At 47.9% G+C, this 27,867-nt stretch overlaps 2 protein-coding genes across 3 annotated transcripts in view; both read right to left on the bottom strand.

The window, feature by feature from the left end:
• USF3 (upstream transcription factor family member 3) overlaps nt 1-4,696 on the bottom strand; it is a 44,665-nt gene extending 39,969 nt beyond the window's left edge. The window contains exon 1 of the mRNA XM_068165989.1: nt 4,619-4,696. The gene's annotated coding sequence lies outside the window, so the exon portion shown is untranslated. The remainder of the gene's footprint in view (nt 1-4,618) is intronic.
• Nucleotides 4,697-4,777: 81 nt separating this feature from the next.
• Nucleotides 4,778-27,867, bottom strand: part of NAA50 (N-alpha-acetyltransferase 50, NatE catalytic subunit) — a 31,720-nt gene continuing 8,630 nt past the window's right edge. The window contains exons 2-5 of one of the 2 annotated variants that reach the window (XM_068165994.1): nt 16,384-16,520; nt 14,980-15,099; nt 13,736-13,802; nt 4,778-8,957 (exon numbers count right to left, since the gene is read on the bottom strand). In XM_068165994.1, coding sequence (XP_068022095.1) covers nt 8,777-8,957; nt 13,736-13,802; nt 14,980-15,099; nt 16,384-16,520 — 505 coding nt within the window. In that variant the 3' untranslated portion in view covers nt 4,778-8,776. The remainder of the gene's footprint in view (nt 8,958-13,735; nt 13,803-14,979; nt 15,100-16,383; nt 16,521-27,867) is intronic. The other variant, XM_068165995.1, reaches the window with a different exon arrangement.

Here is a 27,867-nt window from a genome sequence, read left to right as displayed (position 1 = left end):
CCTCCACCTCCCCAGGCAGGGACACCTTCCACTAGATGAGGCTGCTAAAGGCCTCATTCAGTCTGGCCTTGAACATCTCCAGGAAAGGGGCATCCACAACCTCCCTTGACAACCTGTTCCAGTGTCTCACCACCCTTTACAGTAAAGAACTTCTCCCTAATATCCAGTCTAAATCTACCCTTTTCAAGCTTCAGTCTATTCTCTCTCATTCTATCACCATGAGCCCTTGGAAAAAGTCCCTTCCCAGCTTTCTTGCAGGCCCCCTTCAGGTACTGGAAGGCTGCTGTAAGGTCTCCCCCAGAGCTACCTATCCTCCCAAGATGACCAGCCTCAACACTCTCAGCCTGTCCCCATATGAGAGGTTCTTCAGCCCTCTGATCATCTTCAGGGCAAGGCAGCTTCTTAAACAAAAACACCCCAATAAACAAAACCAAACAAACCAGCAAGCAGGTTTTGCACAAATATGGACATGCTGAGATGATCTGCTGCTGGTGTGACAGCTGAAGAGGAAGAGCTTCTGCAGCTTCATTTTACATTGTCTTAATTTGAGAGCCTTTTTTGAATGAAGACATTAGGAAGGCTGGGGAAGGACTTCTCAGGATCTCAGGTAGTGATAGGACTAGGGGGAATGGAATGAAGCTGGAGGTGGGGAGATTCAGGCTGGAGGGGAGGAGGAAGTTCTTCCCCATGAGAGTGGTGAAGCCCTGGAATGGGTTGTCCAGGGAGGTGGTTGAGGCCCTGTCCCTGGAGGTGTTTAAGCCCAGGCTGGATGAGGCTGTGGCCAGGCTGATCTAGTGTGGGGTGTCCCTGCCCATGGCAGGGGGGTTGGAACTAGATGATCCTTGTGGTCCCTTCCAACCCTGAATGATACTATGATACTTGGCTGCAGTACAGGTTTGGATTCAGTAGTGGACAGCAACAGCCTAAGCCTGTGCACAGCAGCTGTCAGAACAGTGATCAGCAGACTGGACAGTGCTGCTTCCCCCACATGCAGAGGTTTCTTGGACTGCAGGCCATACACTCAGAAGCTTAGCCTTTAGGCAAGAGGGTAACAAAACTGAATGCTTTTATAGCACTGGGGGACGGGAGGGTTAGCCCTGGAGGAAGAGGAAGTCAGGATAAAAAGACAAGGAAAAAGTGACCTTTCCATTGCCTAGTTTCAGTGATACTTTTCTAGAGGCAAAAGCACATAAGCAATACTGAGCTTCCATACAAAGTATGTTCCATACAAAGCATCTGGACTAGATGCACTGAACAGACTTGGAGAACTGTTACAGGGGGAAAAATATTGGCAGGAACAGAGTTCAACACCCAGCTCACAGGTAGGTTGGATAGCTAGTCAACAGGACTTCAAGTAAAAGGTGCCTGTCCCAAAGCTCTTCAGTAATCTAGGCTAGTACAGGATCAGAGGACAGCATCCTCACAGGGATGGAGTGCTGACAAGAGAGAAATCACAGGGAAGGGGGCAGGGAAAGAGTGGCTGTCAATGGCTCCATGTCCCAGGGGAGGCCAGGGACAAGCAGAGTCCCTCAGGGATCAGCCCTGGGACCAGGCTTGTTCAACATCTTTGTGGGTGCCATGGACAGTGGCATTGAGTGCACCCTCAGCAAGTTTGCTGATGACACCAAGCTGTGTGGTGCAGCAGACAGCTGGAGGGAAGGGAGGCCATCCAGAGGGACCTGGACAGGCTGGAGAGGTGGGCACAAGCCAACCTCATGAAGTTCAATAAGAGAAAGTGCAGGGTCCTGCATCTGGGTCGAGGCAATCCCAGGCACAAATCCAGGCTGGGCAGGGACTGGCTGGAAAGCAGCCCTGAGGAGAGAGACTTGGGGGTGCTGGTGGAGGAGAAGCTCAACAGGAGCTCTCAGTGTGCACTTGCAGCCTGCAAAGCCAACCAGATCCTGGGCTGCATCAGGAGAAGTGTGGCCAGCAGGGCAAGGGAGGTGATCCTCCCCCTCTGCTCAGCTCTGCTGAGACCCCACCTGGAGTACTGCCTCCAGTTCTGGAGCCCCTATTCCAAGAGGGATGTGGAGGTGCTGGAAGGTGTCCAGAGAAGGGCCAGGAGGATGATCAGAGGGCTGGAGCACCTCTCCTATGAGGACAGACTGAAGGAGTTGGGGCTGTTCAGTCTGGAGAAGAGAAGGCTCCCAGGTGACCTCATTGTGGCCTTCCAGTATCTGAAGGGGGCTACAGGAAGGCTGGGGAGGGACTGCTCAGGATCTGAGGTAGTGCTAGGACTAGGGGGAATGGAATGAAGCTGGAGGTGGGGAGATTCAGGCTGGAAGTGAGGAGGAAGTTCTTCCCCATGAGAGTGGTGAAGCCCTGGAATGGGTTGTCCAGGGAGGTGGTTGAGGCCCCATCCCTGGAGGTGTTTAAGGCCAGGCTGGCTGAGGCTGTGGCCAGGCTGATCTAGTGTGGGGTGTCCCTGCCCATGGCAGGGGGGTTGGAACTAGATGATCCTTGTGGTCCCTTCCAACCGTGAATGATACTATGATACTATGAAATAAAATACCAGTCTTCACACTAGGGGGAGGTCAACCATGGAGTGAAAGATTGGGGCTGGGGTCTATACTCTCAACAGTGCTTTATTAAAAAGGAAGTAGTGAGGGGAAAATGAGCTGGGGATCAGTCAAGATAATGAGGAATGACCTGTGTGTAACTGCATGTTTTATCTGGTGTAGGCAAACAGGGTGATTCACACACTGGGGAAAACCCCCACCAACCCCAGTGAGTGAGTTAATTTGCCACTCAACAGATCCTGGCATGGTAACTGTTCTTTAAATAATCTCCTCAGTAAGATAAAGCAGACTTAAGTAACAGATAGTGGCACATCCTAAGTTATTACATGGATCCCATGAATAACCAACTTCAGAATACAGTGAGAGGAATGGAACAGCCAGTCTCAAAACCCTGTTGGGACCAGCAAAGCTTTGGGAAAGGGCAACAAGAGCAGTCAGGGGTAATCTGCTAGTTTCCATATAAAGGAGTAACTGAATTGCCTACAACTGTAGGTGTGACTGGGATGGAGGTGGAGAAAAAGCAACATGAGAGATCTACAAGAGCTGCGTGGTTTGGAGAACAGCTGTGGCAGTTTAAGCACAGCAGAAGTTTTCCAGCTTCTACAGCTGCTTGTGAGGCCAGAGTGATGAAGGCTGCACTCCTGGTAGCAGTTCTCCAGCTGTTCCTTCCAGGCCTTCCAGCAGAGGTCACAGAAGACAGATGGTAGCAGCAGTTTAAGACCACAGTCAAGTATCAGAGCCCAAGCTCTGCTTTTGCATGCTGGCCTAATGAATGCAGCAACTTCATCTATTGATAGAACAGCTTCCAGAGCATTTTCAAGGAGCTGATAAACATGCTACAGAATACTTAGGGCAATATATCTTTTTCCCTAGAAACTGTCTCACAGTGCAAATTTATCACTTCATAAACCACACTTCCAAGCAGGACTGGAGCAAAGGGAAACTACAGGCAAAAAGAAAGAAGACTGAAACAGAAGAGATTGAAATAGCTGAGAAGAGAACTAAGTTTTACTTAAATAACCCTTCTAAGGAAAGCCAGCATGGAAGAATACTTGCATATTTAACACCAATTGCTTTTAGTGTATCACAGTATCACCAAGGTTGGAAGAGACCTCAAAGATCATCGAGTCCAAGCTGTCACCACAGACTCATGACTAGACCATGGCACCAAGTGCCACATCCAATCCCCTCTTGAACACCAAAACAAAAAGCAAGTATAGACCATAGTTTTTCAAAGACTCTTACCAAGATTTGCAACAGGTAGCAATTCATTTGAACACTTGGAAAGAGCATGTGAAGGCCAAACCACAGGGCTCTTGATGATTCATCTGTTTGGAGGCTGCTCACTAGCTGATGCAAAAATATTCCAGGGCAGTTCACTTTACTCTTCTCCCTCCTTTACACAGAATCACCCAGGTTGGAAAAGACCTTTCAGATCGAGTCCAACCCATCACCCAACACCATCTAATCAACTAAACCATGGCACCAAGTGCCTCATCCAGAGCTAGAGCGTGTCCAGAGAAGGGCAACAAAGTTGGTGAGGGGCTTGGAACACGAGCCCTATGAGGAGAGGCTGAGGGAGCTGGGGCTGCTTAGCCTGGAGAAGAGGAGGCTCAGGGGAGACCTTATTGCTGTCTACAACTACCTGAAGGGAGGTTGTAGCCAGGCAGAGGTTGGTCTCTTCTCCCAGGCAGCCAGCACCAGAACAAGAGGACACAGTCTCAGGCTGCACCAGGGGAGGTTCAGGCTGGAGGTTGGGAGGGAGTTCTACACAGAGAGAGTGATTGCCCATTGGAATGGGCTGCCTGGGGAGGTGGTGGAGTCACCATCATTGGAGGTGTTCAGGAGACTTGACAGGGTGCTTGGTGCCATGGTTTAGTTGATTAGGTGGTGTTGGATGATAGGTTGGACACGATCTTGGAGGTCTCTTCCAACCTGGTTTATTCTATTCTATTTTAAACACTTCTAGGGGTGGTGACTCCACCACCTCCCTGGGCAACCCATTCCAATAGCCTACAAGACAGAGGACCTCTGAGAAAAGGCTCCTAACTTCAGGGAAAACAGATTGACAGCTGAGGAGAGCGGGGTCCGACACCCACAGCATTCATCACATCGGCCCAACTCGCAGCTCACGTCAGACATCTTTTGAGTTCTGGTTTAGGAAACATCTGAGGAATTTTCTAGATCTGATTTCAGAGGGATGCAGCTGGACTGCCAAGGAAAAAAAACAAAAGAGAGAAGCAGCACATGACAAGTCATAACTGACATAACTCAAATAGTGCACGTTTATTGGGAACGGTATTTCTAAAGAGATTGAGAAAAACAAACCCATGCTCCTGATGTACAACAAGGGCAATGAGAAGAGATCAAAACTGGACCATCTCATTGGAAAGAATTTGCTTCCCCCCCCTGCAAACGAGCTTACAACATTGAGAATGCATCCGTGAGCTGCGTACAGCAGACCTTCCACTAAACCTTCAAGAGACCAGGGGTGGGATTTAGCCAAATTAAGAACAATCAGGAAGCAGTTGCAGAGTCAAAAGAAACATCAAAAGTCAGCAAACACTTTACAGAACACAGACTTTGTGCATAGCAGCTGACCCTGGATTACAACATAGGGGGAAGAAGAAAAGAAAAAAAAGAAAGAAAACCCAAACAACGTGGGGGATCAAATTTTTACTGGACACAGGGCACCATCAAGACTTCAGGAAATATCACATCAGTTTGTTTGGATTGTAACAGTACATCCTAGTCAGTTGGCAGGTTTAACCATTAGCTGCATCGTGTAAACTCAGCCAGTTTCTGCATACACAAAATAAAAGTCTCTCCCTTCCCCTTCCCCCAAAATGAGGGATCCCTTTCCTGGATGATCCTCTTTTTTTTCCCCCCCCACCCCCTGTACCATGGTTTCCTCTAGGAGGAGTCTTTTTGTAGATGCTATCTTCATACTTCAACAGCTGTATGACCAAAAGGAAAAAAAAAAAAACCAGAAAGCAAAACAACACAAATCAGTTGCAGAGATTGAGGAATAACTCTTATATACACAATTTCAACTCTAAAGCCTGTTAATTGCAGACAGTTTTCTTGCTAGATCTTCATCCAGAACAGGAAGCGATGCTGGTGGTTTGGTTTTGTTTGGTGGTGGTGGTGGTGGTGGTTTCCCCCCCCTCCTCCCCCCACTGAAGCTCTCAACTCTACAAAAAGAACAATTAGTTGCTCCTAAGATGATGTTTCCAAGCTAAAAGGAGGTCCTGCTGCAGCACCAACCAAAAGTAACTGAAGTTCTCTGCAGTAACTTCATACAATCTCCGTGTCAGCGCTGCACTAAGATACAGCATTCTCCTCCCACACTCATAGCTGATAGATGAATAAAACACAACTCTCTCACTGGGGACTCCTGTCCCTCACACTCTCTCTCTCTCATCCATGCACAGGGAACAGAGCTTTCTACAAGATCTAGATTAAACCTCGAATCCAAGATTCAACAACCGTTCTCCAGGATTAACAGTCTGGGGAAAAAGGAGCCTCAGATTTGTGGCGACTCTCTTCCACCTCCTACAAAACACTTCATCAGAAGGTACAACCAGGCAGGTTTGCTGTGAAAGAGGAGCTTTAAGAACTGGTTTCAGGGATACATTCATAGAATGATGGCAGCCCAAAGCAAAACAAGAGAAGGAAGAAAAGAAAAAAGAGAGACAACAGAAACAAAGGTTAATCCAAGTAAGTTGAGACATCAGACTTGTACTTTTAAACCTGAAGGAAAACTCTCTTGTGAAACACACTGATTTGTGGAAGCCTACGACAACAGCAAATCCTAAGAGTTCATATCCCCACACCCATCTACCCCACCCAAACATTTACCACTTAGTTCTAGAAGAATGAAGAGCACTTTGCTTGGCACCAGAGGCAGCTATGGTCTGAGTTACAGCTGTGCTGCATGAACATCCCAGGATACAAATATTATCTCTCTCTCTCCCCCTCCACATACTTCTCCCGGTCTACAGATGGCCAGGGAAACTATGTTGGCATATGACAAGCTAATTGTGCTTCAACACATCCCCTTGTAGAAGGATGCTGGAACTGACAACAAAACCAGCACGAGCCGGTCCTAGCAGTACTGAAAAGAAGCTTTTGTCAGAACTAGGCTGCCCCTGGCTGAGGAAACCGTTTGCACCTTTCTAGCCAGAGTCTGCCACTGAGTGTTGCCAACACAGGTGCTCAGGCCATGCAGAAGGGCTTTTGTTGTTAACGATCTGCCCATCTGCAAGACTCAATTAGTGCAAACCCAGCAAATAAAGTAACTGTTTTCCAGCATAGGTCTGTCGAGGTGCACTCCAACCAACACTGGGTAAGGTCGAGTAATGCTGGAGCAGCTCATTTAGTCACCCCTAGGGCATCCAAGACCACAAAATGTGCAATGAGGGGTGCCGTCACTTGCCTCACCACAACTCCCACCTCGAAATCCTTGGTTCCCCAGTCACCCTCAACTGACTGGACAGCACCTACTAACCAGATGTGCACTGCAATGTGCTATAGGTTGGAGGCTTTCAAAACAAGGTGCAGATTGAACTTGATAAAACAAACCAGGAAAGGAATGCAGTTCAATTATCTACTTGGGGGATGGGGAAGCTTGGTGTTGTCTCAGCTCAGTGCACTTTCCCAGGTGCTTGGAGAAGAGCCCCAAGCTCGAGTTGGTATTTGTATTGGCATACATAAAAATCGCTGGCAACAGTGCCCAGAAAGGAGCACTGATAGGCAGCAAACAAAGCATGAAAAGATGCAAAGCAGAGCTTAGTAGAGTTCACTGTTGCTTTGAGGTTACAGTACCAGGAAGCAGCCAGTCAGCCTATTTTCCAAACCCATTAAATGCTCTAATAGATTCCACTTTCTCTGGTGCTCCATGGACACCCTCTCATGAGATGAGAACTGCATTGTTACCATTGAAGAGGGAAAGGGAAAATAAGAGGACCAAACTGTGCAGCTCTTCACCACCTCCTCCCAAAGGAGCACATAAACACAGCAAACCAAAGCCAATCCCAAGCAGAGCCAGGAGACCCCTGCAAAACTATGTGATTAGGGGGTCAGATTCACGGTTGCCTTTTCAGCCTTGCTGCCTGGTTTCCTTGCCTCATCTCAGAGGTGTCACAACAGATTTGGTAGCTGTTAAAATTTACCTGGAGATAGGTGCTTGCCCTCTGTAATCAAAACACATAAGGTGGTCACAGTCACTTTTCCTACCCCAACAACACCTAAAAAAAAAGCTAACTCTCAATGAGCCCTACAGCATTTCACCCATTTTCAAAGCAAGGCTCTTGCCTCAGGATTCCTAGTTTCACCATGTTACTCATGCCAGCACCAGATCTAGCTCTTACTCTGGCAGAAGTCTGCTGGGAGTTAAGTAAATGAAGAAGAAGAAAAAATCAAAGACCACTCTAAACCCTCCTCTCAGTCAGTTAAGAAGTGTAGCACCAGCTTGGGTGAGGAGTATTTAACAAAAGAAAGCATTCAAAAAGGTCAGCCCAGGCAGAGTGAAAAGGTGTGGTAAAGTAGCCCACCCTTCTCAGCAAGAGATAGAGAGGGGGGGGAAAAAAAAGAGCCATACTCAAAACTATTGGGAAGAACTAAACATACTTCTTGGAGGCAGGGGAAAATGAAAAGGAAGAGTGGGAAGTACTGAAGCAACATTCAAAAAGATGGTGGGGGGTGGGGGGGTAAAGTACCCTGTAGGTTATAACAAAAAAGACACACTAAATGTAGGAGTCAAAGGACAAGATATTGCTGTTCCTTTTTGCCCCCCACTGGATTTACATTCTGCTTACCGAAAAGAGATCGTTCTGAAGGACGCTTGTCGTCAGGACGCCCTGCTCAAGCCCTCCGCACCTCAAACTGAAAAGTTCTCTCCACACCTCTCCCCCCAACCCCATCAGAACCAAAGAAAAGCCCCTCCCCCCCAAAAAATAAAACCAAACCCCAACAAAAGAGAAAGGGGAACTTGGGGGGGAAAAAAACCCAAACAAACAACCGACCCAAAACAACCCAAAACCCCCAACCGCGATCGGACGATCCTTGGAAGAAGCATTACATTGTTGGAGAGAGGTAAAGAAAGGAGGAGGGAAAGAATCAAAAGAGAGAGGATGGAGGGGTGGAGTTAAAACAAAAAAACCAAAACAAAACAGAGGAAAAAAAAAAAGTCAAGAGGCCTCTCTTTCCTTATTTGGCGACAAGCAAGTGCAAGAAAGTGTTCGTTGGGGTTTTGCTCAGTTGTCGGTCTTTTGCACCTCTGCGTTCTGGCCCAGACAAAGGGCCTTGAGGTTCTTCTGCAGCACGTGCGCGTCCGCCGGCTCTATCCGCTTGTAGTAGTTCTTCTTCGTCTCGATGATCTCAAAGCCAAACTTCCGGTAGAAGTCAATCGCGGACTCGTTGCTGATCTGGACGTGCCTGGAACAGACGCGCACAGGCGTCAGCACATCCCGCCTTCACACTCGGAAGGGTTAAAGGCAAGATAAAAGGAGCTAGCTAGACACAGACAGCAACAACGCTGTAAGCGCAGGACTGGAAGTTTTAGCCTTCCCAAATCAATCCTGAGCTAACACATACAATAGAATTAGCAAGGTGGGAAAAGACCCCAGAGATCATCAAGGCCAACCCATCACCAACACCATCTAATATGATGTTTATAGGTTGGACTCGATGATCCTCGAGGTCTCTTCCAACTTTAGTGATACTGTGATAATCAACTAAACCATGGCACCAAGTGCATCATCCAGTCTCCTCCCAAACACTTCATAGTATCATTCAGGGTAGGAAGGGACCACAAGGATCATCTAGTTCCAGTGATGGTGACTCCACCACCTCCCTGGGCAGCACATCCCAATGGGCAATAGAATAGAATAAACCAGGTTGGAAAAGACCTTTAAGATCATCACATCCAACCCATCAACCAATCCAACCCAACTAAACAACTAACCCATGGCACCAAGCACCCCATCAAGTCTCCTCCTGAACACCTCCAGTGATGGTGACTCCACCACCTCCCCAGGCAGCCCATTCCAATGGCCAATCTGTGAAGAACTTCTTCCTAACATCCAGACCAAACCTCCCCTGGGCACAGCTTGAGACTGTGTCCCCTTGTTCTGGTGCTGGCTGCCTGGGAGAAGAGACCAACCCCCACCTGGCTACAACCTCCCTTAAAGTAGTTGTAGAGAGCAAGAAGGTCTCCCCTGAGCCTCCTCTTCTCCAGGCTAAGCAACCCCAGCTCCCTCAGCCTCTCCTCACAGGGCTGTGCTCCAGACCCCTCCCCAGTTTGTTGCCCTTCTCCAGAACCGTTCCAGCAACTGAGGGGCCCAGAATTGAACACAGGATTCCAGGTATGTCCTAACCAGTGCTGAGTAGAGGGGCAGAATGACTTCCATGTTCCTGCTGGCCACACTGCTCCTGATACAGGCCAGGATGCCGCTGGCCTGTATCAGCATAACTCCTGGATGACCAAAGGCCAATATTTGGGGAAGTGGCAAATGCTTCCCCTCAGTAAAGCTCTTTTAAGGAATAAACAGCAGAAGCAGTGAAGCATTTTCAGATCAGCAGTTTCCATTTTTCTTATTCAAAGTGGTAGATGTTTTATGAAAATATATAGCAAAATTACACTGTAGAGGAGATTTTAACTTCCTGTAGTGACACTTAGTATCATAGTATCTTTCAGGGTTGGAAGGGAGCACAAGGATTATCTAGTTCCAACCCAGCCTGGCCAGAGCCTCAGCCAGCCTGGCCTTAAACACCTCCAGGGACAGGGCCCCAACCACCTCCTTGGACAACCCATTCCAGGGCTTCACCACTCTCATGGGGAAGAACTTCCTCCTCACCTCCAGCCTCAATCTCCCCACCTCCAGCTTCATTCCATTCCCCCTAGTCCTATCACTACCTGAGATCCTGAGCAGTCCCTCCCCAGCCTTCCTGTAGGCTACCTTCAGATACTGGAAGGCAACAATGAGGTCACCTCAGAGCTTTCTCTTCTCCAGACTGAACAGCCCCAACTCCTTCAGTCTGTCCTCACAGGAGAGGTGCTCCAGCCCTGTGATCATCCTCGTGGCTATTCTCTGGACACTTTCCAGCACCTCCACATCCCTCTTGGAATAGGGGCTCCAGAACTGGAGGCAGTACTCCAGGTGGGGTCTCAGCAGAGCTGAGCAGAGGGGGAGAATCACCTCCCTTGCCCTGCTGGCCACACTTCTCCTGATGCAGCCCCAGGATCTGATTGGCTTTGTGGGCTGCAAGTGCACACAGAGCTCTTGTTGAGCTTCTCCTCCCCCAGCACCCCCAAGTCTCTCTCCTCAGGGCTTCTTTCCAGCCAGTCCCTGCCCAGCCTGGATTTGTGCCTGGGATTGCCTTGACCCAGCTGCAGGACCCTGCACTTCTCAGATGACCATATGATTGAACAAAATTTTAACTCCTTGCTCACTTTTAAGTACTCCTGTCTCCTCACAAAAAGCTACAGCAGCAGAAAGAAGCTCTATGGATTATGAAGGCCTTTCACCCTTATGTCTGTATCTCCCCCACTGATCTTGCTAGCATATTCCAAGAGGCCTCCAAAGCAAACAGTGACCAGTTCTTCATTCTAAGTGACTAGGGCTTTTTGGGTTTTTTTTGCACAGGTTCTGTCAAACAGAGAAAAAAGAAAAAGATGTTTGCCTCAGCAAAAGGCATTCACTACACACTCTCAGAATTCAGGGGATGCTGCACAAGCCTATGAATCACTTTGTCATGACAACATACTGCATAACCAAAGTAACTCTGGAAGCAACAGCAGAACAAAACAAAAGATCTTAGTGTTAAGCCCCACTAGCAGCACATAGCTCAAAGGGTACTTCATGGTAATGGCAAATGTAAGCACTGCTATCAAGTCGGGTGCTAAGCAGCACAAGCCATTCAAACAGAAGATGCACAAGCAGCAGATGTAGCAATAAATTCAACAGGCCACTAAAGGAGCTGTGTTATAATCCAGCTTTGTGGGCTATTTACTGTCATCCCAGAATCCTGCTCTGGGAAGTGGAAAGAAAAAACTACAAAGGAAATGTCTTCTGCTTTAACACCAGCCAACAGTTCCTTCACTGTGCACACAGTATGTGCAAAAGGGAAAGGGAAAGCTTATGCCAACTAGCAGACATCTGAGAGGGAGTTTAGTACTACCTCTTCTGAGGCAGAGCAAATACAAGTTAAAAGCAGCTTCATGCAAATTCCTCTTTAAAACACCTCTTCCTCCTGCAGGGACAGAACAAAGCTACAACATACAGGGCTTGGAAGAGTTTTTACCTCCTTGGCAGAAGTGGGCTAAGCCTGAGGAGGAAGTCACTCCATTTATAGTTACATGAGTGTGTGAAACTCACTAAGCATCTTCAACAGTCCTGGCAGGGTGCAGTTCTATAGCAGCATAAGTTCATCCAAGCTGTACCTGCTGTGGGAGTAACCCTAACAGTGTGCTGTGCCTGCACTCATGTAAAGCCACATCAGCTCACTTGGTAACCAAAGACACTAATGCACAGGAAGAAGTGTGCAGCCAGCAGCAAGGGGAGGCCAAGCTTTAGTATGTGTGGATTTCAAGCTCTATTTCCATAGGATTGCAGTGCTCCTTAAAGCAGCCCTGTCTTCTAGCCCAGCGCTTGTTCCAATGCCTGCCAAGTCCTTATGCAGTTGATTTAAAACAAACAAAACCCTAAACAATTACACATGAAGCCAACCCCAGTTCCTCTCACCCCTCCAAAACAAAAGAAACAAACAGGAAAAAAAAAACCACCACCACAAACCAAAGCCACAACAGGGAGAAAAAAAAACAACAAAGACAGACCCACAAGAGAACAGCAGCCAGAAACAAAACTGAGAACACCTTCCCCAGCTGAGTCAGGTCATTGACCTAGTTTACTGTGTTGCTGCACAAACAGCTGACCTGGCAGAGTGTAAGAATGGGAATAAGCACCAGAACAAGAGGACACAGTCTCAAGCTGTGCCAGGGGAAGTTTAGGCTGGAGGTGAGGAGAAAGTTCTTCACTGAGCAAGTCATTAGCCATTGGAATGTGCTGCCCAGGGAGGTGGTTGAGTCACCATCCCTGGAGATGTTCAAGAGGGGATTGGATGTGGCACTTGGAGCCATGGTTTAGTCATGAGGTCTGTGGTAACAGGTTGGACTTGATGATCTTTGAGGTCTCTTCCAACGTTGGTGATACTGTGAAGCAGTTGGGCCTTGCTACTGGACATGAACAAAGTGCTTTCAAGCACCTCTGATCTGATGTTCTGTCCCACACAACACTATCATAGAAATACAGCAAATGCATCAAAACTGCAAGAAAGACTTGGTGTAATTTCCATTCTGAAGATGTCACTATATGGCCAAACCCCAAAGCCACCCAAAGTCTTGAACAATTGGGTTTTTTTTCAGTCATATTGTTTAATTCTGCTATGGAACATAGTTTTCTAGCCAAACTACTTTCAAATTCAGCAAATTTGCAGGAGTCCTAAAACATGCAAGCTTTTGGTTTTCTGAGCATCACACAAGCAGCCCAGGACATCATAGTATCAGGCAGGGTTGGAAGGGACCACAAGGATCATCTAGTTCCAACCCCCCTGCCATGGGCAGGGACACCCCACACCAGATCAGCCTGGCCACAGCCTCAGCCAGCCTGGGCTTAAACACCTCCAGGGATGGGGCCTCAACCACCTCCCTGGACAACCCATTCCAGGGCTTCACCACTCTCATGGGGAAGAACTTCCTCCTCACCTCCAGCCTCAATCTACCCCCCTCCAGCTTCATTCCATTCCCCCTAGTCCTATCACTCCCTGAGATCCTGAGCAGTCCTTCCCCAGCCTTCTTGTAGCCCCCTTCAGATACTGGAAGGCCACAATTAGGTCACCTCAGACCCTGGACATGAGGCCCAGCTTTCTCCCTTGTACTTTACAAGAGGTCCCATGACCCCACTTAAACACATACTTAAATGTTCAGTATTCTTAAGGTTGGAAGGGACCTCAAAGATCATCAAGTCCAACCTGTCACCACAGACCTCATGACTAGAGTAGGGAGGACATTACTGCCAACTGCAGGCTTGACCTCACAACCTTCCCATTAAGGGTCTGAAGCACTACCAACTGAGCCACCTGATCCTGATCTTGGATCCCCCTCCTTTTGCTCCCTCTATCACCTCTCCAAAACCAGAGGGAAGTTGTTTACTTACAGATAGATGTTGTCAAAAGTGCCATCTTTTTCACAGATGTTTAAGACATGATTCAACATTTTAGTTCCTGCCAAAAGGTAAAGAGAGAGTTAGGAAAACAAGAAATGCACAATCAAGCCTGTACTTAGCTAATGGCTTTCTGTAGGAGAAGCAGGTTGGCCACAGGTAAACTGAAATGACAGAGCCTGTGAGAACTAAGAATGGTAAATAAAACATGGTGTGGAAGTATTTTGCTATCTTTCCAACTGGTCACACAACTTAATTCATTCTTTCTTTGGAGGGGCCAGAAGCATATAGCAGCTTATTTAAGTACTACCTAGTAAAACAGTTTTAAACTGCTATCTTTTCATTCATTAAAACAAATAGGTGACTAATGTCTTGATTAATCAGACCTATGGATTTGCAAAATGAAGAGAAGTAATTGCAGCACAGCCAGAAAGCAGGTCCTACCTTTGTGCAACAGAAATCAGTAGTGAGAAAAACACATTGCTCTCTACAACTACCTGAAGGGAGGCTGTAGACAGGTGGGGGTTGGCCTCTTCTCCCAGGCAACCAGCACCAGAACAAGAGGACACAGACTCAAGTTGTGCCATGGGAGGTTTAGGCTGGAGGTTAGGAAGAAGTTCTTCCCAGAAAGAGAGATTGGCCATTGGAATGTGCTGCCCAGGGAGGTGGTGGAGTCACCATCACTGGAGGTGTTTAGGAAGAGCCTGGATGAGGCACTTGGTGCCATGGTTTGGTTGATTAGATGGTGTTGGGTGATAGGTTGGACTTGATGATCTCAAAGGTCTTTTCCAACCTGGTTAATTCTATTCTATTCTACATTCTACCAGGACATTTAGAAGAGTGAAGTGATGACCCAATGAAAGAATAGAATAGAATAAAGCAGGTTGGAAGAGACCTTCAAGATCATCATGTCCAATGTTGTGTTTTACTTATCCATGACCTGCACACTGGCTGCATATCTCTATTTGCTATCTCTGTGCATCAATGCTCACATCTATGGGAAGCAGAGTATTTCCATCACAGATTAAAATAATCTGAATTAGAAACCCCACAAGAAATGCATTTCTGAAAGGCAGGTTACAAAAAGTGAGCGTGTCATCCATCACATTCTTTCCCCAGAGTCCCTTCCAAACAAATAAATGGTGTACGAGTGCACCAGCTTGGTTAAAGCCTTTAGAAGGCTGCAGAGAAATGTGGTTCCTTGCATGACCTGGATACAAAGAGAAGATCCTCCTTACCTATCCCTAGCCTTCGGTACGGTGCCAGGCATCCAAGTGTCATGATGTACAGTCTCTTCTGGTTCTGGGAGTGATCCACCCTACAGCACACTGCTCCCACTGCAATATCATTGAAATAGGCTGCAGGGAGGGAAACAAAATGTTACCAGTCAAGACTCAAACCATACATAGAGCTTCTTCATTTATACCCTGTACCTTCCTTCCCTCTTGCCAATTCTCCCATCCAGGTAAAATATCATATATTGTGGCTCAACACAACATGTGCTCTGACACAATGGCTGGATCACTGCAGCTCAAACAAACTAGCAAAGGCATCAGGAGGTAACTGGCAGCACACATCTCAAGGTCTCTGCTGTAACAAAAAACATGCCTATTCTCAGTAAAATGGAGTCAGTTTAGTATCATAGTATCAGTCAGGGTTGGAAGGGACCACAAGGATCATCTAGTTCCAACCCCCCTGCCCTAGGCAGGGACACCCCACACTAGATCAGCCTGGCCTCCTTCAGATACTGGAAGGCAACAATTAGGTCACCTCAGAGCCTTCTCTTCTCCAGACTGAACAGCCCCAACTCCTTCAGTCTGTCCTCACAGGAGAGGTGCTCCAGCCCTCTGATCATCCTCCTGGCCCTTCTCTGGACACCTTCCAGCACCTCCACATCCCTCTTCTAATAGGGGCTCCAGAACTGGAGGCAGTACTCCAGGTGTGATCTCAGCAGAGCTGAGCAGAGGGGGAGAATCACCTCCCTTGCCCTGCTGGCCACACTTCTCCTGATGCAGCCCAGGATCTGATTGGCTTTCTGGGCTGCAAGTGCACACTGAGAGCTCCTGGTGAGCTTCTCCTCCCCCAGCACCCCCAAGTCTCTCTCCTTAGGGCTGTTTTCCAGTCACTGACTGCCCAGCCTGGATTTGTGCCTGGGATTGCCTCGACCCAGATGCAGGACCCTGCCCTTGCTCTTGTTAAACCTCATGAGGTTGGCTTGTGCCCACCTTGTATTTAGAATACAAACCCTCTGAGTTTGGGACTATGGCTTTCTGAGGTTCCCAAATAGTTATTTGTGATTATGTAGATCAAGAAAGTAGAAGGATCTGCTGTCAAGCTGTGCCAGAGGAAGTTGAGACTCGAGGTGAGGAGAAAGCTCTTCCCAGAAAGAGTAATTTGCCATTGGAATGTGCTGCCCAGGGAGGTGGTGGAGTCACCATCCCTGGAGATGTTCAAAAAGGGATTGGATGTGGCACTTGAAGCCATGGTGCAGGCAGTCACGAGGCGTTGGGGGATAGGTTGGATTTGATGATCTGTGAGGTCTTTTCCAAGCTTACTGATTCTATGATTGAAAACCCTTCTGGCTAGCACAGATGAGCACTTCTGTCACCACAGCCCACAGTTAGTGGCAAGAACATTTGTACCTAATTTGGCTAGCTCGCCAACCTCCAGCACGTCCTTGTAGAACTTGTCATTGTAGCTGACAGGGAAAATGACCTGGTTTAGCCTCTTCAGCTGCTTAATGTTGTGTGGTGTCACATCTCCCAGCTCGATCCGGCTACTGGAACAAAGCAAAACATGCTTAGCACCTGACACACGGCAAATTGTGTGAGGACAGCCAAACACACCCCCCACCCCCCCAAAATGTAGTTTTATTCACGCTTAAAGAACCATAGTGTTCAACCCACAGAAAAGAGTCTTCTGCTGGTAGCTGATTTAACTCCCAACCCAAACTTCAGTTGGCACTACACAGCTGGAAGTTTCTGAGGCTGCACCAATGCCTCACCACAGCATGTGTGCTGTTTGATCGGGGGGGAGACAGCAGAACACAAACCTGTGTAGGAGTATAGCTTTACATTTTACTCCACTAATTTCCTCACCAATCAGCAAGATCAGAAGGGAGGGAGGGGGAAGATGGGAGAGAGAGGTGATTAGTATCACAGTATCAGTCAGGGTTGGAAGGGACCACAAGGATCATCTAGTTCCAGCCCCCCTGCCATGGGCAGGGACACCCCACACTACATCAGCCTGGCCACAGCCTCAGCCAGCCTGGCCTTAAACACCTCCAGGAACAGGGCCTCAACCACCTCCCTAGACAACCCATTCCAGGGCTTCACCACTCTCATGGGGAAGAACTTCCTCCTCACCTCCAGCCTCAATCTCCCCACCTCCAGCTTCATTCCATTCCCCCTAGTCCTAGCACTACCTGAGATCCTGAGCAGTCCCTCCACAGCCTTCTTGGAGCCCCCTTCAGATACTGGAAGGCCACAATGAGGTCACCTGGGAGCCTTCTCTTCTCCAGACTGAACAGCCCCAACTCCTTCAGTCTGTCCTCATAGGAGAGGTGCTCCAGGCCTCTGATCACTAGGATTGGGATAGAATCCCCCAGAATGAAGCCCTTATCCATGCTTCAAAGACAGGCCTGCTTTTACCACTTATCAATACAAAGCTTATGCTCAAAGGCTAAGCAGTTACCAGACATCTGTCTCTAGAACACAACAATGCTCTATGAAAACTCATTAACAGGCTTAATATGCAAGAGAGCCACTGTCAAGGTGATATCCATCTCTGTTATCATCACTGAAATCATTCTTCCTGCTGACTAAGCAGAATCACAACCTTAAAACACCAGTACCACAGTGAATCCTACTGAAGAGAAATTGACCAAGCTTCTCCCTTTCCTAAGGCGAAGTTCCTGGCAGAAACAAAGAGCTATTAGGTATTCATCTTCCCTACATCAGTTTCTTGGGTGCAGATAGTTTTCAGGATGACTACAAGAACGGAAAACTGAACCAAACAAACCCAAGATAATCAAAATGCTTTCCCAAATGTCACCAGAACCAGCAGGCACAAAGCCAATGCACACCTGAGCTTGAAACACAAACTCCAGCTTCACCTCAGCCTTCTTTCACCAAATACACGCAGGCAACCAAATTGTTTTCTGCCCAAACCCTGTAAAGACAATGCTTGCTTTTTGAAAGACAAACACACAAACTACAACAAAACACACAAACAAAAGAGGGTGACATTTTGTTCTCAGATTGGCAGCTTTCTACAAGGAGAAGTCAGGCTTCAAAGTCTGTTACTGTAACATGCAGGGGCTGTTCTCTACCCCCAGCGCCACACATACCTAGGCAGCTTGTTTTCACAAACAGATTTGATTCCTAGGACACAACTGCTCAGAATAACTCAGAATCGAATCACAGAATCACCAAGGTTGGAAGAGACCTCAAAGATCACCAAGTCCAACCTGTCACCACAGACCTCAGGAATAAACCATGGTACCAAGTGCCACATCCAATCCCCTCTTGAACACCTCCAGGGATGGTGACTCCACCACCTCCCTGGGCAGCACATTCCAATGGCCAACAACTCTCTCAGTGAAGAACTTTCTCCTCACCTCCAACCTAAACCTCCCCTGGCACAGCTTGAGACTGTGTCCTCTTGTTCTGGTGCTGGTTGCCTGGGAGAAGAGACCAACCTCCTCCTGGCTACGAACACCCTCCAGGTAGTTGTAGACACCAATGAGGTCTCCCCTGAGCCTCCTCTTCTTCAGGCTAAGCAGCCCCAGCTCCCTCAGCCTCTCCTCACAGGGCTGTGCTCAAGGCCTCTCCCCAGCCTCATTGCCCTTCTCTGGACACCTTCCAGCAACTCAACATCTTTCTGAAACTGAGGGGCCCAGAACTGGACACAGGACTCAAGCTGTGGCCTAACCAGTGCTGAGTGCAGGGGCAGAATGACCTCCCTGCTCCTGCTGGCCACACTGTTCCTGATGCAGGCCAGGATGACTTTGAAATGCATTTCTTGTTCTCCCTGGTTAAAGTCACCTTTACCTACTCTGTGACTCCTGTTCATAGCTTATCATCATGACCACTGCCTGATCACCAGCTTTTCATTGTGAATGGCATGAAGTTTAGAAGCCAGGTTCAGTGACTTCAGAATAATGATTCAGATTGGTTATGCACATGAACTTTAACCTTCTTTGTCATCCCCTTCTGAAGAGACACCAATGGCAGCTGCAAACACCAGTGAGAAAATGCAGATTTCCCTCCAGCACAATGTTTTCAGACACCAAATTGAATGACAGAACCACCAACTTTTTCTTGAACCAGACAATGTGGAGTATAACCTGTCTCTGCTTTGATAACTGAGCTTGATTATATACCAACCCCCCTTAAATTATTAATGCCCCAAATACTGTACCAGTTTATCCCTGCCAGTAAAGGGCAATTACATACAATGCTTTCTAGGCATTGTGCTGTGGCCTGCAAAGCTATCACAGAATCACCCAGATTGGAAGACACCCCCAAGATCATCAACTCCAACCAATCACCTAACCCTAACTAATCAACTACATCACAGCACTGAGTGCCTCTTCCAGTCTTTTCTTAAGCACCTCCAGGGACATCAACCCCAAGACCTCCCGGGGCAGCACATTCCAATGGGCAATCAATTTCTGTGAAGCCTGAACGTCCCTCTACACAGCTTGAGGCTATGTCCTCTTCCTTTGTTGCTGGTTGCCTGGGAGAAGAGAACCAACCCCCACCTGGCTATAAGCATCCTGCAGGTAGTTGTAGGTGGCAATAAGATCTCCCCTGAGCCTCCTCTTTTCCAGGCTAAACAACCTTTCAAGAAACCCCGAAGAATGCAGCCTTTAACATTTACTTCAAGCAGCATAACTTGCTGACCTGAAGACTGTAAAAGGAAGAAAGAGCGAGCGTGAGGGCAAGGACATCAAGAATCACCATTGCCCCCTTTCTGGTATGATACAGATCAGATAATCCACCTGGTAAGCACTGAAGAAGTTAAAATGGCAACATCAATCGACAGCCAGCTGAACATAAGCCAGCCATGTGCACAGGTGGACAAGGACAACAGTATCCTGGCCTGCATCAGGAACAGTGTGACCAGTAGGAACAGGGAAAGGATTGTCCCCCTGGACTGCCTCACCCCCCCACTGGTGAGGCCATATCTTGAATCCTGGGTTCAGTTTTGGGGGCTCGCACTACAAGAAAGATCTTCAGGTGCTGGAGTGTGTCCAGAGAAGGGCAAAGAGGCTGGTGAAGGGTCTGGAGGACAGGTCTTGTGAGGAGCACCTGAGGTCATTTAATCTGGAGAAAAGAAGGCTGAAAGGAAACTTCCCTGCTCACTACAAGGAGGAGGCTGGATCCAAGGGGGTGCTGGCCTCTCCTCCCTAGTAACAGCAGGAAATGGCCTCAAGCTGCATCAGGGGAGATTTAGATCAGCTATTAAAAGAAACTTCTCAGCTGAAAGGGTTCTCAAACACTGGAACAGGCTCCCCAGGGAGATGGTTGAATTCCCATCCCTGGAGGTGTTTCAAAGAGGCAGAGATGTGGTGCTGAGGGACATGGTTTAGCACGAGGCTTGGTAGAGGTAGAGAATGGTTGGACTCAATGACCTTAAAGGTCTCTTCCAACCAGAACAATTCTATGACCCTACAATTCTAAACACTTTGTAAAGAGGGGCTACCTTCTAGAGGAGCAGCTAGCATTAACTAATGAACTACCAATGTAGTTCAGTTAAAATTCTGCCTTGCAATGCCATATTGATCTTTTTCATCTTCCACTGCAGAGGCAACTGCCAAGCAACAAATCCCCTGAGCTCTGCCCAGTTGTACAGAAACCTCGTAAGACACCCTTCACTACAGCCCTCACAGTAGGTACCCCAATAGTGATCCCAAGAATGACAGAAGCAGCAACAGTCTACACATGGACAATGGCATTGAGTGCACCCTCAGCAAATTTGCTGATGACACCAAGCTGTGTGGTGCAGCAGACAGCTGGAGGGAAGGGAGGCCATCCAGAGGGACCTGGACAGGCTGGAGAGGTGGGCACAAGCCAACCTCAGGAGCTTCAACAAGACCAAGGGCAGGATCCTGCATCTGGGTCGAGGCAATCCCAGGCACAAATCCAGGCTGGGCAGTAACTGGCTGGAAAGCAGCCCTGAGGAGAGAGACTTGGGGGTGCTGGGGGAGGAGAAGCTCAACAGGAGCTCTCAGTGTGCACTTGCAGCCCAGAAAGCCAATCAGATCCTGGGCTGCATCAGGAGAATTGTGGCCCCCAGGGCAAGGGAGGTGATTCTCCCCCTCTGCTCAGCTCTGCTGAGACCCCACCTGGAGTACTGCCTCCAGTTCTGGAGCTCCTATTAGAAGAGGGATCTGGAGGTGCTGGAAGGTGTCCAGAGAAGGGCCAGGAGGATGAGCAGAGGGCTGGAGCACCTCTCCTGTGAGGACAGACTGAAGGAGTTGGGGCTGTTCAGTCTGGAGAAGAGAAGGCTCCCAGGTGACCTCATTGTGGCCTTCCAGTATCTGAAGGGGGCCTACAGGAAGGCTGGGGAGGGACTGCTCAGGATCTCAGGTAGTGATAGGACTAGGGGGAATGGAATGAAGCTGGAGGTGGGGAGATTGAGGCTGGAGGTGAGGAGGAAGTTCTTCCCCATGAGAGTGGTGAAGCCCTGGAATGGGTTGTCCAGGGAGGTGGTTGAGGCCCTGTCCCTGGAGGTGTTTAAGGCCAGGCTGGATGAGGCTGTGGCCAGGCTGATGTAGTGTGGGGTGTCCCTGCCCATGGCAGGGAGGTTGGAACTAGATGATCCTTGTGGTCCCTTCCAACCCTGACTGATACTATGATATTCCTGCATCTCATCCATGTCAAGATACTCAGGCATACTACAAGCAACATAAAGGCATGCATTTCTACGTTTCAGCTATAAATCATTCTATCATGCTTAAACAGTCTGCAGTGTCTCTTTTCCACAGCTTTACCTCCACCAGCCCTTTGTTTGACAGCCCTTTCTATCTCGTGCATTATGCTTGCTCTCAGCGTTCCTTTCTTCATGCATCACAAGTCTCTTTGATTCTGTTTCAACATCAAATAAATAATGGGCTAGTACAGATGATCTCCTCACACCACAGAGCTACACCCACTGTAAACAAGCACACTATTCAAGTTATTGGACTGTGGGATCGCTGTAGTATTTGTTTTACACCCATCTTAGCAGAGCTGTTCAGCCTAGCATGGCAGGACTTCTTCAGCCTCCCAAAAAGCAAGTCATGCCCTTTTCTAATCCCAGTCAGACAGGCTGCTAGCTTTGCCTCACAAAGAGTAGGTATAAAACTGTGGCATGTGGGATCACAAGTTTAGTTGTGTCTGGGAAAGAGTTTTGCTGGACTAAAGCACCTCAGTAATCTCAGGCAAGAAGCGAAGACTCAGCAGCCTCTTACTCTGCAGTCTGCATTGAAGTGGCAACGCCAGGGAGCAGCTCTCAGCTGCCCAGTTAGAACAAATCAGCTACAGAGTAGGAGGATGCTCAAGAGTTGAGAACAAGAACAACAAGGAGGACAACAGTATCCTGGCCTACATTCACACTTAGTCCCTTGAAAGCCTTTGTTCAATAGGATATTAAGCTGAGTGATATTTTCTTTTGATCAGTAGATTTCAGCTTCAGTACATCGGTAGCATGAGCACAAACATTTACCATCAACCAAGCAGCAAAAACCTCCAACACAACATTACCAGGTCCTTTATTTCCTAAGATTGTCTTCCAGTTAATTAGTTACTAATGAAGCAAGAAGTCAGGCATTAGAACACAATCACTATGGGATGTTTCTGATGGCAGTGCAGTAAGACAAGGATATTGTAAGGGGCAGCCAGGACAAGATGTCTGAGAAAGGGCCCATGGCCAGAAGATAGACCTTCACCAAGAAGGTTTCAGACAGGGAATGAATAAGTGCAGAAGCAGAGTCTAAGCCTGTTCATAGTTGCTCAGCCAAGACATCACCTCTGGCAGCTGGCATTAGGCCAGAGAAACAAGTTCCAAGTAGATGGATAAAAGGTGTTGAGAGATCTCCTACAGCCCTTGGGCTCCTCCTCCCTCTCTCACCGCTTGCACATTCATTGCTGCTTCCTGCCATCTCCTGGTGCACTGTCACTAACTGTCTTCTTATTGCTTGAGAGTTGCACCAGAGCCAGCTATTTATCCTGGAGGATAATAGGAAAGGAGCTTGACAAAGACTGCAGGCAGCATAACTCAATATGCTAAACTTGTCTTTTTAAAGAGCAGGTACTCAAACCACAATTTAATGCATAGCACTGGCTGATTGAATCAGTACCACATCTATTACACAAAGATATTGACTAAGTAAACTAAATGAGGATGTGAACAGCAAAACCCACATAATGAGAGTTCATCACTGCCTGAGGACAGCAGGGCAAAAAGTGCCACTATGGCCTTGAGTGAAAACATAGGAAGCCAGCACAAAAACTGTTTCCAAGCCACTCATTGCCACCCTCTCGCTGGAACAAATATTTCATAGTATCATAGAATCAGTCAGGGTTGGAAGGGACCACAAGGATCATCTAGTTCCAGCCCCCCTGCCATGGGCAGGGACACCCCACACTAGATCAGGCTGGCCACAGCCTCAGCCAGGCTGCTATTAAACACCTCCAGGGATGGGGCCTCAACCACCTCCCTGGACAACTCATTCCAGGGCTTCACCACTCTCAGGCTGGATGAGACAAGGAGGTTCTTCACCATGAATCTCTCCACCTCCAGCTTCATTCCATTCCCCCAGTCCTATCACTACCTGACATCCTGAGCAGTCCCTCCCCAGCCTTCCTGTAGGCCCCTTCAGATACTGGAAGGCCACAATGAGGTCACCTGGGAGCCTTCTCTTCTCCAGACTGAACAGCCCCAACTCCTTCAGTCTGTCCTCACAGGAGAGGTGCTCCAGCCCTCTGATCATCCTCCTGGCCCTTCTCTGGACACCTTCCAGCACCTCCACATCCCTCTTGTCATAGGGGCTCCAGAACTGGAGGCAGTACTCCAGGTGGGGTCTCAGCAGAGCTGAGCAGAGGGGGAGAATCACCTCTCTTGCCCTGCTGGCCACACTTCTGATGCAGCCCAGGATCTGATTGGCTTTCTGGGCTGCAAGTGCACACTGAGAGCTCCTGTTGAGCTTTTGTCCACCAGCACCCCCAAGTCTCTCTCCTCAGGGCTGCTTTCCAGCCAGTCACTGCCCAGCCTGGATTTGTGCCTGGGATTGCCTCGACCCATTGTGCAACAATGTGGTGAATAAACCCAAATTAAAGCTAACCTTGACAAAAAAAGGGGAAGTCTAATTTAAACCCACATCAGTCCCCCTGATTGAGTTCACCACACGAGTCTTGTGCCAGCACAAAGAGAAGAAAAAACATTGCCAGAGGCAGAAGCAGTTGGTTCTTAAGCAGAAGTGCCAGCCTAGCCCAGTTTAAACTGGAAGTACTGTGCAAGAGGAGGAGCTCAGGGATCATTCAGAGTTGAGATGAGTTTGTGCTACCCCTTCTTATTTACAGAACAATGTGCATTTGGAACCCAAGGACTTAAAACCTAGCCTCTAAATATGTAAGACAAGGCACCTGTAACAGAAGACAGAGGATGGTCACTCCTTTCTTTTAGCTGGAGTAGTGGAAATAGAATAGACCAGACCAAACCAGGTTGGAAGAGCCCTTCAAGATCACTGCATCCAATCCATCATCCAACACCATCTAATCTACTAAATAGCTTTGGGGTCTGTCTTGTTTAATAGTTCCATGGTTTAGTCATGGGGTCTGTGGTGACAGGTTGGACTTGATGATCTGTGAGGTTTCTTCCAACCTTGGTGATTCTGTGATTCCTCATAACTAGATCTGCTTTTACAAGTTACCTCTCAGCCAAATCAGTAATATAAGTTCACTGTATCAGCTCAGATCTGTTAAGCCAGTCCTGTGCATTCCAGCTCATTACAGGCTGTACCAGAGAAACCCAGCCTCTGCTGTTGCAAATGGAAAGCAAAAACCTTTTCAAACCATAAGCTCAAATTAACATGAGAGAACAAAGATATGTAAAGAACCTGAAGTGCCTGTAATTGGATGTGGCACTTGGTGCCATGGTCTAGTCATGAGGTCTGTGGTGACAGGTTGGACTTGATGATCTTTGAGGTCTTTTCCAACCTTGGTGATACTGATGATGCTCTCTAGAATATACATCTTACTGACATTCTACGTTGCAAACAGCATTCCATGGAGCACACTATTCAGCCCTACTCATCTCAGATGTGAAAACTCCTGGACCTTGGGATGGAGTCAGCCACTCCATCCAAAGCAACTGCTTTAAACATAGCAGGGTGAAAGACTCTTGGCTCTTACTACTACAGTCTTCTACAAAACTGAGATGGAGAATCAGTCCTCTGAAGTCACTTAAACATATTCACAGTATAACTAAGGTTGGAAGAGACCTCGAGGATCATCGAGTCCAACCTATCAACACAGACCCCATGACTAGACCATGGCACCAAGTGCCATGTCCAATCTCCATTGCAAGGTTATTCCCAATCTGTCATTTTCATAGCTAGGCTTTCTTCTGATTTCAAGCCCAGATGTGCCATCTCTTGCTGCTCATGGGTACCACTACAGCCTATCCCACATGACTTTTCAGAGAGCTGAATGACTCTCCTTCCAACTAAAGCCAAGCTCTTGACCTCCTCCTTTAAGACAGGCTCTTAATACCTGCTATTGTCATACTATTGCCTTCTTTCCATTCCTTCAGATTAATTTTGCTAACCCCAACTGCTTTCAGTATCCTAAATACCACTGCCCTGTACAAAGGCACTAAGTTTTCCCCATCTCTTCTGGAAGCCTTTTCCTGACACATCCTACAGTTATGCTTGTGTTTCTCACAACTGTAACACACCACAACTCAATTACAGGTGAAAAAAATGCCCCAAACCTTCACTGATTAAGAGAAATGGTTTGTGTTGTGTGGGGGTGCTGTTTGTTAAAAGCACACAGTGACACTGCCCAGCAATGTAAGAGCAGAAGAGTGATCCACAAAATCTGAATGGAAGTGGGACCTCATTGAGGTGACATGCATCAGTTATTGAAACTGGATAAATGCCCAGAATGTCAGCATTAACACTCCTGCTCCTGCATGCCAGTGCCCTAAGATACTTCAGGCAGTTGCCAGAAAAACCTCTCACGTTTTCTGTAGGGCCAAATGCAATCCAGTTAGTCCTACTGCAGCTGCATTCCCAATCTGCTACAGGACTGCAATTGGATCTGTGTTTCCTATAATGTGTTACATTTTGTGCTAGTGAAAATACCAGGCTAAATGAGACACAGCCAAGGCTGTGTTTTGCCCCTCATGTACTGAAGGAGCACTGCTACACACAATGAGACCTCAAAGAGGAAGCAAATTCCCAGAGTTACACAGAGGAACACAGATTCAGTCCCAGGAAACAGCAAGTGTTGGACACTAGTTTAGAACCAACACCAAGGAGAGAAAGGGGTGAATTTGCAGTTTAACACACTAAGAATCTCAGTCTCATTCAACTTTAAATAGTGCAAGCCTCTCCCCAGAGGGATGTGCCTGGCTGAAACAGATCTCAGTGTAACCGATAGCTGGGCTCAGGCTTATTGAAGGCATCTGGCATGCTAAATTTATCAGAGCTGTATTTGCAACTCACAAAACTTACCAAGGTATCCTCAAACACTCAGGAGAGAGAAGAGGGAAGAAAAGGGTGATAGTAAGGCAGAGGACTTCAGAAAAGGTTTGTCACCTGCTAAGCAGCCAACTCCCTTTATTGCTTCTACTTGGCTTCCAAGGCAATGCAGGAGTCTAGACAGGATAATCCACTCATAAAATAAAACCAAACCAGAACTATAGACCTGAAGGGTGTGGCTGTGTTTAGATTCAATTCCTAAGCCAGAAGAGTCTCTGTTTTTTTGGGACTGGAGTTGGGTTTGTGTGTCTTTGGGGTTTTTTTAACCAGATGAGCTGCCTTGCTAAGCACACAAGTTAATCTATTTCTTGCGGGGAGACCCTTATGTTTCCAATTACCTCGAAGATCTGTGGGCTGCAAATCTACTCTGCTTCACTTGTCAGAAAACCAGAAGGATAAACACAAGCCTAGCATGCAAAAAAACCTTACCAATTTGCTTCTGAGCCGGCCTGATCTTCTTCAGCTCCACTTGCTACTGCAAACCTATTTGCCTGACACCTGATAGCCTGCTGGAAGTTGCCCCCAGCTGTGTGCTTCACTGCAGACTTGCAGTGGTGTACAGAACACTAAACCATTTTAGAGTCATAGTTAACACAAGACTGGAGATTCAAGTGGACCTGAGCATGAACAGGTTTCACTGGCATGCATCATAACTTCAAGACATACTTCTGGCTCTCCTTGCCTCTCTCCTTTGTGACAAAAAGTGTCTCACAATCAAGGTTTCATCATTATATTCAGGTAATTCACAGTATCAGTCAGGGATGGAAGGGACCACGAGGATCATCTAGTTCCAACCCCCCTGCCATGGGCAGGGACACCCCACACTGGATCAGCCTGGCCACAGCCTCAGCCAGCCTGGCCTTAAACAGTTCGAGGGACAGGGCCCCAACCACCTCCCTGGACAACCCATTCCAGGGCTTCACCACTCTCATGGGGAAGAAATTCTTCCCCACCTCCAGCTTCATTCCATTCCCCCTAGTCCTATCACTACCCGAGATGCTGAGCAGTCCCTCCCCAGCCTTCTTGTAGCCCCCTTCAGATACTGGAAGGCCATAAGAAGGTCACCTGGGAGCCTTCTCTTCTCCAGACTGAACAGCCCCATCTCCTTCAGTCTGTCCTCACAGGAGAGGTGCTCCAGCCCTCTGCTCATCCTCCTGGCCCTTCTCTGGACACCTTCCAGCACCTCCACTGCTTCAACCTGGAAAACCTGACCCCTGCACAAAAGTGGCCAGTCTTCATATATACAAAGTAAAGTTATGCTGGCACAGCCTCACAATTTGCCCAACTGCAAACTGTCAAGTTGCACTAAACCTGAAATCCAGACTCAACTTTGAACTTAATAAAAGGCAACCCTAAAGCTAAAGGAGCAGTACAA

This window comes from Melanerpes formicivorus, unplaced genomic scaffold (assembly GCF_026170545.1).
Source record: "Melanerpes formicivorus ecotype bairdi unplaced genomic scaffold, bMelFor1.0.p_v2 SCAF_95, whole genome shotgun sequence".
Taxonomy (NCBI): domain Eukaryota; kingdom Metazoa; phylum Chordata; class Aves; order Piciformes; family Picidae; genus Melanerpes; species Melanerpes formicivorus.
This window is presented reverse-complemented; position numbering and strand designations above follow the sequence as displayed.